We start from the raw sequence: 15,214 nt of genomic DNA on the forward strand, positions 1-15,214 counted from the left end.
TTCTGATGGCTGGATTGTTTGTGCACCAGCGATGAAGCCTTGAATTGTCATGTTGACATTCGGAAAATCCGCCTCAGGGTAGTTGAGGTTTAGGATTTCCGATTTATCCACGTTAACGTTCAGTCCAAGGTTGCGCAAAGAAGGGATTAGGCGGGATAGGTCCTCGGTGATGGATTCAACTGAGCCGCCAATGGTGGCGTCGTCCAGGTACCATAAATTGAATGGTGAGAGGATTGACCGTACAGCCTCGTCGATTGCTAAGGCGAATAGTAATGGTCCAAGAGGGTCGCCTTGTTGGACTCCTGTTCGAGAACGGATGACTTTATCCCCAAAGATAAGTGAGGTGTCTTCCCCGTACGAGAGGAAGACAAGCTGGGAAATCTCCGGAGCCCTCTCGACGCATACCTCCATTATACGGTCCCTCCTGACGCTGTTGAAGGCATTACGCAGATCGAGTTTGACAGCCATGTGACGATGAAGTAGAGCGTCCTTTGAAAGAAAGAGAGTTCGGGCCGCGTGTACGGCAGCTTCACAGCCGTTTGGGATCCCGACTCCCAGTTGAAGTGGAGCTAGTTCGGTGCTGAGGCGTAGACTGGCGTGTCGTGCGGCAGCTTTAGCGGCAAGCCGGCGGAACAAGTTGCCAACAGCGATCGGACGAATACCTCCGTCCTTTTTTCTGAATGCCAGTAGATGAGACGAGAAAAGTAGCTTCATAGCAAAATTCGGGATGTTCCCGCTCAGCAACCGGTTTATAAGTGTGTTGATGGCAGTGAGTAGAGTTTGGCCTGCCTCGCCTGTCGTTTGAGAAATAAGGTCTTTTAGGTGCCCTGGGCGTAGTCCGTCTAGGCCCCCACAGCTGCTTTTCCCGAAAGATTGAATTGATCGTTTGACTTCCTCGTTGGTCAGAGTCAGAACTGGGATGTCTCTTGGGCGTTCAAGGGGTCGGAGGTCGACGGGAGGGTCTGGATGTTTGGTTTTCAGTTTGTCGAGAACGTCGGGAGTTGGAAGTAAGACCGTGTCGTCGTTCATGACAGTGCGGATAGCAGCTCGGATGTCGCCTTCGGCCAGCTTGCTACTGACACGTTCACTCAAGTCCCGCCCGGAGTTGTAGTCCGGGTTAGGGTGCTTGTTGTCATTCTTCGTGGGTTGTGTGAAGGACAAGTTTGCGGGAGAAATCTTTGGTAGAGAGAAAATTTTGCTGATGTTCTGTTTGATTCGTGAGGAGAGAGGTTGTGGATTTTTTTCAGTGCGAAACTGAGTCCCGAGGGTCAGAGGGGCAAAGCTGATGAAGCGGGTCCATGCTTCCCAAGTATTCAACAGAAGCGTATCGTTGATAACAGTTGACAGGCACATAGCTGTTTGTATGCGGGCAGATTTAGGAATTCGGAGAGGGATTTTTAGAGACCGGCGAAAACACGATAATTCGACGAGGAAGGAGTCCACGTTTTCGAATGAGTTACTGGCCGTTGTGGGCATGGTCTGGTGGTTAGTGAGTATAGGCCCAGAACGGTGGGGAGAAAGCAGACAGGAAGAGCAAAGCCATCTAGTGATTGCCGAGGCGGCTTTCTTGCTGATTTTGAGAAAACTTTTTCACTTAAATTGCATATAGAAATTCAAATCATGATTTTACTGCTTATAATGAATGGCTTTATAGATTCAAGAAACAATTCGAAATAATATTCAGAATAAAGCTTGCAAGAATCCTCTGTGCCTACAAACCGGATGGTCTTGGAGAAAAGTTATCGACACTGACTATAATTGGGGATACGCAATGAAAGAGAAACTTCGGTGCCTCGTTTAATCTCCCCTTAACGATCTTTCCTTGTTTTCTTTCGGTTTCTGTTTTTAATCAATAACGACATTCCATTCAGAATAATACATTGCGAATCACGATCAGTTGATCTAGGAAGAGCGGAAAACTTCCAATTGACTTTTAATAATTTGCTTGAAAACTATGGCCGAGAAGACTGTGACTTAACTGTGATAAAACTCCATAAAGCTGTTTTCAAAAAGAGTTTTGTTGAGAGAAATGAGTCACAAAAATGGCATAAAATAAGAAAGAACGTATGACAATTTCTTTTGTGTTGCATTTACACAGGAAAAAAAATATAAACCACTTATAATTGGGCGTAAAAAGTCACAAAGAGTAAAGGTGTGAATCTGAAATAAATCGGCATTTAATATGATGTTTTGTGTCAAAGTCTGAATGATAAAAAAAAACTCTTACCACTCACATCACACAGGATAACTCCACACAGAGACCATAAAATTTTATTATTTCTATGATAAAAATCCTGCAGCACAAATAGATGATGTGATAAAAAGAATCACAATATTGGATGTTATTTCATGTTCAAAATTGACATGGGAAAAGATTCCAGACACTTTATACAACATTGATTTGAAAAAGCTTTGGAATATGACTGTTGGGAAACAGAAAACATCTGAAAAAGTCTGATTGATTCGGATATTGTGGAAAAAGTGACTTTGGAGAGTTACTGGGGTGATAATAGTAGTGAAGAGGACTGCTGTGAACAATTTCCGACACTTATCCAAAATCTTCGGAGACACTCCTTCAACGAAGAGGGCTGACCAACTTCAGTAGGCAGAAACAACCTTTCTATTAACATATTAAACTCAGCTCTCCTCTCCAAAGCATTAATCTGGTCTTCTATGGCAACTCGTCTTGATAATTTCAGTTTCTGTTGACTCAGTAAGGCATCTCTTTCACTATCCTTGAAACTTGTTACTTTAGTCTCTGCTCTTCCTAGTTTTTCTGCTTTAATATTATTCAAAGTGTCTTTTTACACACGAATAAGTCGATTCTAACACAACCAATCTCATTTCTGCCTGTATGAGACTCAGCTCAGATTCTTTCTCTGCTTGCATTACCAGTATCGCTATCTCTTCAGTCGTTTCCTCTCTCTGCTGTGATAGTTTACTCAATCTTTTTAGCTGATCTTTCTTTTTTTGACTTTTAATAGTCTGATTAAATGGTTTGATTTTGTTGGGTAAGTAAATTAGCAAAAATTTCAAATTAACCGACTTATTATCACTATCTAATTCTGGAAAAATGGTTTCGATGTTGGACGAATTGGAAACAATTTACTCCTTCAGTGCGCCAATAATTCCGTTTGACTCTTTGAAGCGTTTTTTGGCCTTCTGGAGGCCACTGCTTTCCAAAATTCTTGATTATTTAAAAGATTCTTAAATCCAATTCAAGAGGAATATATTAGCAGAATTATAAATGTATATGCGCCACAATGTGGAAGAGTGGCAAAAAACCCTACCGAACTGGATGAATTCTACTCAGCATTATTAAAAACGTGCAAAGAATATGGCCGTCATCACTTATATTCATTACCTTCGATTTAAATGTGAAAATCGGAATAAAAAAGAACTTAAAAGATATCTTCATGGAAAGACACTGAGCTGCCTGCGACCATACTTGGCTGTGTCTGCACAGCAAAAAACTGGAAAAATTACTTGATTATACAAACAAATGGATTATATTATATGCTTGATTAATGAAAAACCATATCTCATAAACCCACGCTCATATGAAGGTGTAACAACTGACAGCGATCACAGAATGGTTATTGTCACCTTCAGAATGAGAAACATGATGTCAAACATACGAAACATGACCATATTATTGAGAACACAGAAAATGGATACGCAAAGGAAAAATTGATTTTCATCAAGATACAGAAAAAAAATTATAAAAATACATCTGCTCCCATCTGAAAGACCGAACAATAGAGATTTCGTGGGATAGCACAAAGCACGTAATAAAGGAAGCAGCAAACCTGTGCCTAGGCACGCGGGAGACAACCAGTACAGATTGAACGGTACATACAGAACTAGCAAACAAGTCAAAAGAAATCCATATAAGGAAACTAAACGAAAAAGAGTAGAATAAAAAGAAAGCCCTTTAGGGGCAGAGGGACCAAATCCGAAAAAAATCAGGAGACTGAACAATACACTCCATCAAGAAGATCTGCTCCGGAAAATCTATGAACTATTTAAACTAAAAGATAATTTTCAAATGTATATGGCCGCTCGTTTCAAATGTGTCAAGGATAAAAATGGCAAGACAGTGCTGAATGCTGAAGAGCAAGCGGAGGTAATTGCAACACATTTTGAGAAATAAGTTTATTTTATTCAAATAGACTAAGTCAGTTTAGGTCTGAAACTACCAATGGTCGAGAAGAAGTTGACCCTTAGGAAAAAACTTTTCAGAATGACTAAAATATGGCCAAAAAATATCCACATTTAATCAGCAATGCTAAGAAAATGACTTTCTCGAATGAACAAACATGAGGATAGCCCTTTAGAACACAGATGGACGCAAATTCCGATTTGGCTATTTTTCATCCACAAGAGATCCTGTGAAAGTCAAAGAGACAACAGTAACCCAATCAACAGAATAAAGCTGGAAAGCATGTTCAAGGCTGCTAGTTGCATAACCCAAACCGGGACTGTAAATGTCTCAACTCTTATTTTAAAAGGATTTTAAAAAATCAAGTTATATAATCACTTGTCGAATTATAACTTATATATTTTCTAAAATATTAATTTTTTGAAATAAAAAAAAATATCGAATTACCCTCAAGGTACTTTTGTAGAATTTTTTTAAATAGAATATTTTACAGATTTTAATAACTATATCTTTGGTGAGAGATTGAATGAACATGGTAATAAAATAATTTGACAAAAATGCTTTAAAATCGAGAAAAATAAAAATTATACTTAATTTTTTTGCCACAATTCCGTATAAAATCGTCGAGCAATTTTGAGTGCCATTTTATTAGATACTATGTGATTACTAGGGCAACAGGAAAGTTGCTTTAAAAATGTAAAAAATTGACCTTAAAAGTCAACTAAATTGCTTTAAAAAATAAGAAAAAGTTGACAGAATATGCATAAAAAGTTGCCCTAAGAAACAGAAATTTATTTATTAAAGCACAACATTAAATAATATTTAACATTTTCAGGTAGGAAATTTCTATCCTTGGTTAAAATTTTGTGAAGAATAGAAAATGATCCTCCTACTTCACACGATGTTGCCGGGCAATCCAATAATAATGCGTGGTGAAATGGAGTAATTGGTAGCTTAGATAACTCTATTATTTCGAAAATGTCGTTTCTTGAAATTCGTAAGCTTATGTAGTCTCGAATTTTGCAGGAATCTTCTTTAAAATCAACATTTTCAAAAAATGATACGCTCTTAAATAGTGAATTTATTAGATTCAATTTTCATTAAAATATCTGTTAATAAATGATATTCCCGGCTTATGTCTTCTAAATTCGTATGAAGAAATTCATTCATAACGGATTCCTTTGCTCTTTGTATCAATAAAGATTCCTCTTCTATACCATTACAAGTATTAATGATTTGTGTTAAATTTTTTGCATAATAGTCAGCAGCATTTAACCAACTGCCCCATCTAGTTACAATGAGCTCGGGTGGATATCCAATTTCTGTAAATAATTGACGTCGTGAATTATTTTTGACAACAAGTGCTTTGACGCACGATATTAATTTATCTATCACTGGATAATGTGATTTAATTCTGAAGGCACAATTATGTAATAAATGCGCCACACAAGTGACATGAAATAGATTTGAATATAATTGCTTTAATATTTTTCCAGAAGAAACCATATATGAAGCAGCATCAGAAATAAGTAAATAAAAATTTTTCTTATCAACACTGAGTTTGCGAATGACGTCATCAATAATTTGACATATAATCGCGGAATTGGGAGCTGTATTAATTGCAATACAATCAATTAAAAAATATTCGGATCACATTAAACAAACGCCCCCAAATTTACACATATTAAACAAACGCCCCTAAATTTATACATGTCAAACATTCGACGAAAACATTAAAATAATGTAAAACTAATAAAGACTAATTATTTATCAATTGAACTAATTAATGCGTCCTCTTACTCGATTCTCCTCCTCTTCGAGCTAAAGCCAATCTCTTCGATGGGCACACTCATCCATCTCACAGGGTTGGCCTCTTCTGTGGACGTTCTCAAGTTCGACTCAATGGCCTCACTTGGCAGAGTCTCTTCCGTTGTTCCATTTGTAAAACGAGTCGTTTGGCATTCTTCTGGCGGGATCATTCCAAATTTGTGTTCTACACGCATACTCTCCAATGTTTTTCTGATAACCACCGACTGAATGTAAGCTCGTGTAAGTTCTTCCAAACCAATAGTATCGCAGTGATGTTTATAGTATTTACTCACAACACCATCCCACGTTAGTACCAATGGTACTATGGTTACCTTGGCTTTGTGGATTAATCCCAGTTCACTGGCAAGCAGGTCGTACTTGTGGAGCTTTTCCACTTCGACTTGCTTCAATTTTTTTTGAGAGGTGATTCCAATCTCTATAAGCATGATTGTGTTCCTCATTTTATCAAGTACAAAGATATCCGGCTTGTTATTCTCAACCTTCGTATCCGTATTAATTGTGGTGTCAACACGAATCTCCACAGAGTTATTTGCAACCACTGATTGAACAGAGTGGGTTTTCAATTTCTTAGATTTCTTGATTCCATACTCCTTGCATAGATGTAGATGTACACATTTCACTACTTCGTTGTGTCGTCGTAAGTAGTCACTATTCAGCATTCGACCACACCTCGTTGCCAAGTGGTCAACAGTCTTTTTGGAAGAGTTACAGTGACTGCAAATTGCCCCAACATTGTCGAAAAATAGATTACGGTCCTGTATAAAGCATAGCAAAGCCTCGGATCTTGGTGAGTTATTTCCATGTGATAACCAATGAGAAGATTCTGCAACGTCGACATTGGAATCATTCAAACAATCAAAGAGAATTGCATGTAATGGTTTTTTCATTATTTGCTCAATTAAGCTGTTCTTCTGCAATTCTCTCAGCATGTTCAAATCAAGGCTTCCAATATCTTGGATGTTGTATTTGCGCTTGAGGTATTCAGCAATTGTGGCCAAATGTGTTCTCTTTGAATTGATGACTCGCAGAATCCCTCCTTTTCTTATGCAGTAACGAGATTTTTTTTCAAGATCACGAAGGAATTGAAATAGTATCCGTTCACTTTTATGAGTAATGGATACAAGTCCTCTTCCAAATTGATCTCTTGGAAAGTAAAGCCTTTCCTTGTTTGCAGGCTTCAAATGAATTCGATGATGTACAAGGATGCTGCGTACATTTTTGTCAATTTGTTCAAACTCTAGTGGCTCAATGTCGACAAGCCCAATATAATAGTTATAGAGGGATAATGCGTGTTCATTTATGGCTTTAAATAATCTACACGAGTTTAGTTTGGTCTTCGAAAGATTGTCGATCCTCTTTTTTAGTTCCCCAAAGAGTGCCTTCAATACTTCGCTTTTCAATACATCGCTTCTTCTATCTTCTAGCACTCCAAGGTATCTGTAACCTTCCATCCCATCAAGCAATTTAGCTTCAGACCCAAGGTCTGCCAGATTAGTTGCAGACTTTTCGACATTTTTTTCCAGTCCGGCAGCTTCGAAGAAATTGTTTACCTCATTCATCATATTCATCATTGTATCTTCTTTTTGTGAAAATATTTTTAGATCATCCATAAACAGTAAGTGATTTGTTGTATATGTAATACAACCCTGATCTTGGTTATCAATCATCACTTTTGGGTACTTAGCATTCAGAATTCTACTAAGAGGATCCATCACCAGGGCAAAGATTTGAGGTGACAAGGAATCACCCTGGAGTATGCCTCTTTCCAATTTTACCTCTCCGATTTCATTATGATTCAGAATTAGCTTTATTCTCCACTTCGTTACAAGGTTCTTCACAAAATTCACAATCCAGCTAGGGAGTCCAGAGTTTTCAAGCACCTGGAACAGAAAGTCGTGATCTACCGAATCGAACGCTTTCTTTACGTCAATCCAGGTAGAAAACAAATTATTTCCGTTTTGCTTGTGAATGCACCGGTTAAGAATTGCTTGTTTCTTTGCCCCTTGACACATTCGCCGAGTTCCCAATTGATTATCGGCAATCAGATTATATGCCTCAATATAATCTCCCAACTTCCTGTTAACACATTTCGTTGCAAGCTTATATAGGTTAGACATACAAGTAATTGGTCTCAAATCTTCGGGTCCTTGACAAATATCTTTCTTTGGGATGAGATATGTGATTCCAGTGTAGAACCACTCATCCGGTATGTATTCACCATGGATTATCTTGACTAGTTCTTCACACAAGTGATCATGGATTAAGGTCATTCTTTTTAGAAAGAAATTATACACCCCATCACAACCGCTAGCTCTCCAGTTTGGGAGTTGTTTAATTGTTTCAAGGATGCTTTCTTTACTAAACTCTGCAAATGTATCCTCTGCCCATGTCACTCTCTTGTTAATGTGTAACACATTATCGCTCTTCTCATTTCTACTCCATATTTTTTCCCAATATGTTAAACATTCACTGTTATTAAACATGAACTCTGCACTCTTTCTCTCATCATTTAAACTGCGATAGAAACACCGCCGATTCAATTCAAAAAACCAATTCTGTTTCCGAAATTCTTTTCTTGCATCATGGAGTCGAAGTTTCTTCTCAACAATCTTTATTTCGTCTCCAATGCAAGCAGAAATTCTTCCAAGTTCTCCTTTCTTTGCCTTTCGATATCCATATTCACTCAGCGTATCCCTCGTTGCATTATCAAACTTCAAGCTTCCTTTTTGATCAATAAGTGTATTAGTCTGTTCGTATTGTTCTTTAAGTTTAATTAGTTTTGCTTCCATTATTCCTTTCCAGTTGTTATTCTTAGGAGAGTATTTTGTGAGAGATTGGTATGTCAGCTGTGCAGCATAAACGATATCGGTGATATCATTCAAATTGACAGGAGGGTTGGTCTTTATATATTCATTAATCACTGCATTTATTCCAGACAATATTTCTATTTTAAGTAGTTGATATGGGACTTTTTTGGTCGGCTTTCGTTTTTTTCGAGAGATAGATTTTACTTGCTCTATTTGGTAAGAAAATTCAATTGAGCAATCTCTAAAATTAGAGATTTCAGTCTTGTGATTCTTTTCTTGATCCATTTGAGAGTTAGACTTTGTTCCCGTCATCTTAGCCAGACTCTTCACATTCGCCACAGATTTGGACGTGAGGAACTTTTCGTTAAAAGCCTGAGTAATCATAGGCCATCCACCACGTGGTATTCTTTTGAATCTTGCTCGAGAAACGTTAACCACTTCATTCGCCCATTTGATCATGTCCACCTGCGTTACTTGATCGATGATAGCCCGTAGAGTTAACAGATTAGCAGGACAATCCGGTTGCGACACCGAATTTGGAGGGGGAATATCAGATTCTTGCGTTCCAAGCTGCCCACGGACCACACGATCTACGTTATTATTGGTTTCTCTTTCATTATCTTCCGTAGATAGGTCCATTGGAAATGTTTCATTAGACCCAGTAGAAACAAACATGCACGTAACAACAAGAATTAATACTCGTATGTAAAACTAAAAATCAAATTTATAAATAAATACTATACTTTAGAAACAAGTTTATTGAACAACATAATAATTTTTCAAAAGCTCCATTAACTTTTCAAAAGGATCACCAATTACGTTGTCACGCCACATAAATTCGTATAGGTAGTCTTGTAAAAATTCTTTTTTGATTTTTACAAGAAACAGTCATTTTCCGTACAAGGAGTTATCCAAAGAATACGTCTTAAAGAAATAAGATTCCCAGTTTCTCGTATTATTTCTTACATGGAATGTGGCAGAGGCAGACACTTGGAATCGAACCCAGGACCCTCCATTCATCACTATGGATAATTGATCCTGGCAGAATTACTTCACAGATAATTGGTTTTAAAGTGGCCGCTGATCGATTTGGAACCACTCGCATAAAACCTCTTGCCGGTGAAAATGAGGTATCAACAATACCGAATACCCACACTTGAGAATTAGCAAGTCTACCCCGATGGTACTTTTGTTTATGACAAAAGAGACTTTCATCGATTTGGCAGACTACATTTTCTCCACCCAATTTTACGGGGTTACTTTCAAAGTGTCTGTTAATACATTTTCTAATGGTTTTAAAAATTTCTATAAGTGTTGGAGATGATACAGTCAGTGGTTTTTTAATCATAACAATTGATTCTTCATTGCTCCACCTATACAAAATATCTAACCATGTTTGGAATTATACTCGAAGTAGCCAAAACAGAACCTGTTCGTATTGACAATGTGGTCTTGTATTTTAAACAGTTTTAATTCTGACATTTCCAGGTATATTGGTCAGATAAGGTACACTTGAAAACCCAAACCATTTCTTTCTACAGTAAACACAAATCATTTTTGATTTCATTAGTCCTTTTGCCTAAAAAATGATATTTTCCCGATTGTATCACTTCCTAAAAGTTTTCTTAAAGTTGTTTCGTATGTACTACCTACATAAAACATGGGAAAATTATATATAATTTTTTATAACATCAATATAACACATATTAAACAAACGCCCTAACTTCACACATATTAAATAAACGCCCCTAACTTCACACATATTAAATAAACGCCCCTAACTTTACACATATTAAATAAACGCCCCTAACTTCACACATATTAAATAAACGCCCCTAACTTTACACATATTAAATAAACGCCCTAACTTCACACATATTAAATAAACGCCCCTAACTTTACACATATTAAATAAACGCCCCTAACTTACACATATTAAATAAACGCCCTAACTTCACACATATTAAATAAACGCCCCTAACTTTACACATATTAAATAAACGCCCCTAACTTTACATATATTAAATAAACGCCCCTAACTTCACACATATTAAATAAACGCCCCTAACTTTACACATATTAAATAAACGCCCTAACTTCACACATATTAAATAAACGCCCCTAACTTTACACATATTAAATAAACGCCCCTAACTTTACACATATTAAATAAACGCCCCTAACTTTACACATATTAAATAAACGCCCTAACTTCACACATATTAAATAAACGCCCCTAACTTTACACATATTAAATAAACGCCCCTAACTTTACACATATTAAATTAACGCCCCTAACTTTACACATATTAAATAAACGCCCCTAACTTCACACATATTAAATAAACGTCCTAACTTCACACATATTAAATAAACGCCCCTAACTTTACACATATTAAATAAACGCCCTAACTTCACACATATTAAATAAACGCCCCTAACTTCACACATATTAAATAAACGCCCCTAACTTTACACATATTAAATAAACGCCCTAACTTCACACATATTAAATAAACGCCCCTAACTTCACACATATTAAATAAACGCCCCTAACTTTACACATATTAAATAAACGCCCTAACTTCACACATATTAAATAAACGCCCCTAACTTTACACATATTAAATAAACGCCCCTAACTTTACACATATTAAATAAACGCCCCTAACTTCACACATATTAAATAAACGCCCTAACTTCACACATATTAAATAAACGCCCCTAACTTTACACATATTAAATAAACGTCCTAACTTCACACATATTAAATAAACGCCCCTAACTTTACACATATTAAATAAACGCCCTAACTTCACACATATTAAATAAACGCCCCTAACTTTACACATATTAAATAAACGCCCCTAACTTTACACATATTAAATAAACGCCCCTAACTTTACACATATTAAATAAACGCCCTAACTTCACACATATTAAATAAACGCCCCTAACTTTACACATATTAAATTAACGCCCCTAACTTTACACATATTAAATAAACGCCCCTAACTTTACACATATTAAACAAACGCCCCTGGGGGCGTTTGTTTTATGTGATCCAAATATTCTTGTGGATTTTTTAACGTTCCAACAAGACAATTAGTATACTTCTCTTTTCCAAAATCACTTTCGTCAATCATTAAAACAATTTGTTCACTTGAAACTGTGTTAATAATTTGTGAAACCATCTTTTCACCAAGAATTGTAACAATGTCTCTGCATTTGGTTTCCGAAGGAACAGAATGTCCATATTTATTAAAAAATCAATAATTGATGTATTTCGTAACTTTGAAGTGGAATATTTGCTGATATAAAAAGCATTGGCAAGATCCACTTTGGAACTCCTGTTTAAAGGCATTGTAAAAAAGCAGTCAACAAAAACCGAAGAAACGTGCACTATGAAATTATATTAATACTAGCTCGGCAGCTCGCTTCGCTCACCGCGACCTAGCTCCTGCGGAGGGCCTGTTTCATCAAACAACTATAAGTTTATGTAGTATAAAACTACCTGGTTTAATGTAACCCTATTCTATCGCCTGTTGATAAACGATGTTTGTCGTCCGTCCTTCCTTGGCATATTGAATAAATTTTCTCTTCTGCCTACCCTCGAGCATCCCACATACAGCTGTCCATGTGAAAAGCACTCACTCTCTAAAAATAACCCAACTACCTTTAATGACTGTCCCTGGGCCTTGTTTATTGTCATTGCACACTTTTTTTTTCATTTTTTGTGGTTTTTTTTTTTTTATATTTAATTTTTCATTTTTCCTTTGTAATTTCCTTTTTTTTTTCTTTTTTTGTTTTTTACTGGCGGAAATGGGGCAGGGGGAGATGCGGCAGGCGGAAATGCGGCAGGCAAGAAAGCGACACACAAAAAAGCGACACACAAAAAATTTAATTAATTACCTTATTAAGCTGACCGTTTTTTCTTCAGCTTCGTTTTTTCCTCCTTCGGTTATCTATTTAAAAAAATTATTTTTGAATAATAAAAAGTTTAGGAAAAGAGGCATACCGAAAATAAATCTATCTTTACGAAAACTCAAGTAAATAGTTAATATTTTTACGCAAATTCTTCTGATTGCGCGTCAATTGGTGGTAAATTGTGTTAATGGTGTGCTAATGTGGTTTCAACTATCAAAGTTTTTTTCAAAATCTGTTAATTGCACACTCTATTCAAGGTCGTGCGTCAATTGGTGGTAAATTGTGTTAATGATTGTGCTAATGTGGTTTCAACTATCAAAGTGGTTTTTCAAATCTGTTTAATTGCACACTCTATTCAAAGTCGTGCAATCTGTGATTGCACATTCTGTCAAAGTCAAATATGATAATAGCTTTAATTTTGATTCATGGTCGATAATGATATATGCATTAATAATTTAAAGAGAAAAACATAGGATGAATTGAATTTCTTTTATCGCGAATAATTGGGTTCACATCATTGTTAATATTCTCGCTGTCGTTTTCATCAAGATATTCTTAATACGTGAGATTTTTGCCTTGAAGGTTTTAAGGACTTCATCATGTAAGTCGAGGACATTGTAGTTGTTCATTTTAACCAAAATGCAGAAAATTTTTTTTTAATTTTTTTTGGGGGGAAGGTTTTAAAGGACTTCATCATGTAAGTCGAGGACATTGTAGTTGTTCATTTTAACCAAAATGCAGAAAATTTTTTTTTATTTTTTTGGGGGGAAGGTTTTAAGGACTTCATCATGTAAGTCGAGGACATTGTAGTTGTTCATTTTAACCAAAATGCAGAAAATTTTTTTTAATTTTTTTGGGGGGGAGGTTTTTAAGGACTTCATCATGTAAGTCGAGGACATTGTAGTTGTTCATTTTAACCAAAATGCAGAAAATTTTTTTTTAATTTTTTTTGGGGGAAGGTTTTTAGGACTTCATCATGTAAGTCGAGGACATTGTAGTTGTTCATTTTAACCAAAATGCAGAAAATTTTTTTTTAATTTTTTTTTGGGGGGGAAGGTTTTAAGGACTTCATCATGTAAGTCGAGGACATTGTAGTTGTTTCATTTTAACCAAAATGCAGAAATTTTTTTTTTTAATTTGTTGGGGGGGAAGGTTTTAAGGACTTCATCATGTAAGTCGAGGACATTGTAGTTGTTCATTTTAACCAAAATGCAGAAAATTTTTTTTTAATTTTTTTGGGGGGGAAGTTTTTAAGGACCTCATCATGTAAGTCGAGGACATCGTATTGCCAATTTGAAGTTGGTGTGCACACACAGACAGACAGACAGACACACACCATACCATTTTATTATTAAGATTAAAAAAATATTAAAAAAATGTCAAAAAAATGTAGTAATATATCCAACGTTGCAGCCAATGTCCAATATATTTTTGTCTTTAAACCACTCACATTTCATAAATGATAGTCTCGGATCTTCATTATTCTGAATTCTGTATCCATAATAACGATCGTAATTCCCATATGGAAAATATTTTTTCTTTGTTTTTTTCTTATTAATATTAGTCATTTTTACGTTTAAAATTACAACAAAATTGAATGCCACACTACCTTCATAATTATATTTTTTTGAGAAATAAAATAGTGTAAAATATAAAGTAAATGGATTAATAATTAACAAAAATAGAAATAATATTAGTCTGGTCAAATAATTTTATTTATGGAAATAAAATTTTTTACTTGTAAAAAGCTGAGGAGTACCGGAGTGCACATAATGTAATGAATTTTTTCAAGTATGAAAGAAAACTGAATTTTCGCTAAAAGGAATTCCAGAAAAGATTCAATAATTTCTCATCTTTTTAACGGGAATTTTCATTATTCACAGCACCATTCGCTTTCAATGCTTAAATGGAGATAAAAGATTACAAATGAATTTTTTAGAAATTCAATCGTATTCTATACTAAATGCAAAATATTTGGAGGTTGGAATATCTTATTTCTTTACGCTTCTTTCTTAAAAGTTTAAACTTTAAAAAATTTTCTACCAAAATAATTTCTATGTTGGGTTTGAAAAATGTTTGTAAACAACTTTTTTTATTTATAAAATTAACAAAAACTGTTCATAGAATACAGCTTACAAATGAAAATTTATCGGCTTTAATTAAATATCAATTCAGAAGTAGTTTCAAGCACGATTAAAAGATGATTAGATTTTCTTATTTTTGTTTTTACTATAAATTCGCGGCCTTTAAACGAAATTGATTTGACATCCTTAGTTTAAATGCTAGGATAGTTAAAACATGAGTTTCTAATAAATGTTTTAAAATTAACTTTTTGTTAATTTTATATAAAATACAAGATATTAATTGGTTTGTTAAGTTTTACTGACAAATTTAAAATTATTGATTAATTCTGAATTTTCCCATTTCCAAAATCTGCCGTCAATTTGACGGGAACTAAAATGGCAAATTTGAGAGATTTACTGTATAT

At 35.3% G+C, this 15,214-nt stretch overlaps 1 protein-coding gene across 1 annotated transcript; it reads right to left on the minus strand.

Annotated features, from left to right (window-relative positions):
- Positions 1 to 5,230: 5,230 nt before the first annotated feature.
- Positions 5,231 to 9,438, minus strand: LOC115230800. The gene is made up of 2 exons (XM_029800927.1): positions 6,075 to 9,438; positions 5,231 to 5,772 (listed from the first exon to the last, which is right to left on the minus strand). The coding sequence occupies exons 1-2, from the start codon at positions 9,436 to 9,438 to the stop codon at positions 5,231 to 5,233; spliced, it is 3,906 nt and encodes a 1,301-aa protein (XP_029656787.1).
- Between the last annotated feature and the right edge of the window lie 5,776 nt (positions 9,439 to 15,214).

Source organism: Octopus sinensis, unplaced genomic scaffold (genome assembly GCF_006345805.1).
Source record: "Octopus sinensis unplaced genomic scaffold, ASM634580v1 Contig16382, whole genome shotgun sequence".
Taxonomy (NCBI): domain Eukaryota; kingdom Metazoa; phylum Mollusca; class Cephalopoda; order Octopoda; family Octopodidae; genus Octopus; species Octopus sinensis.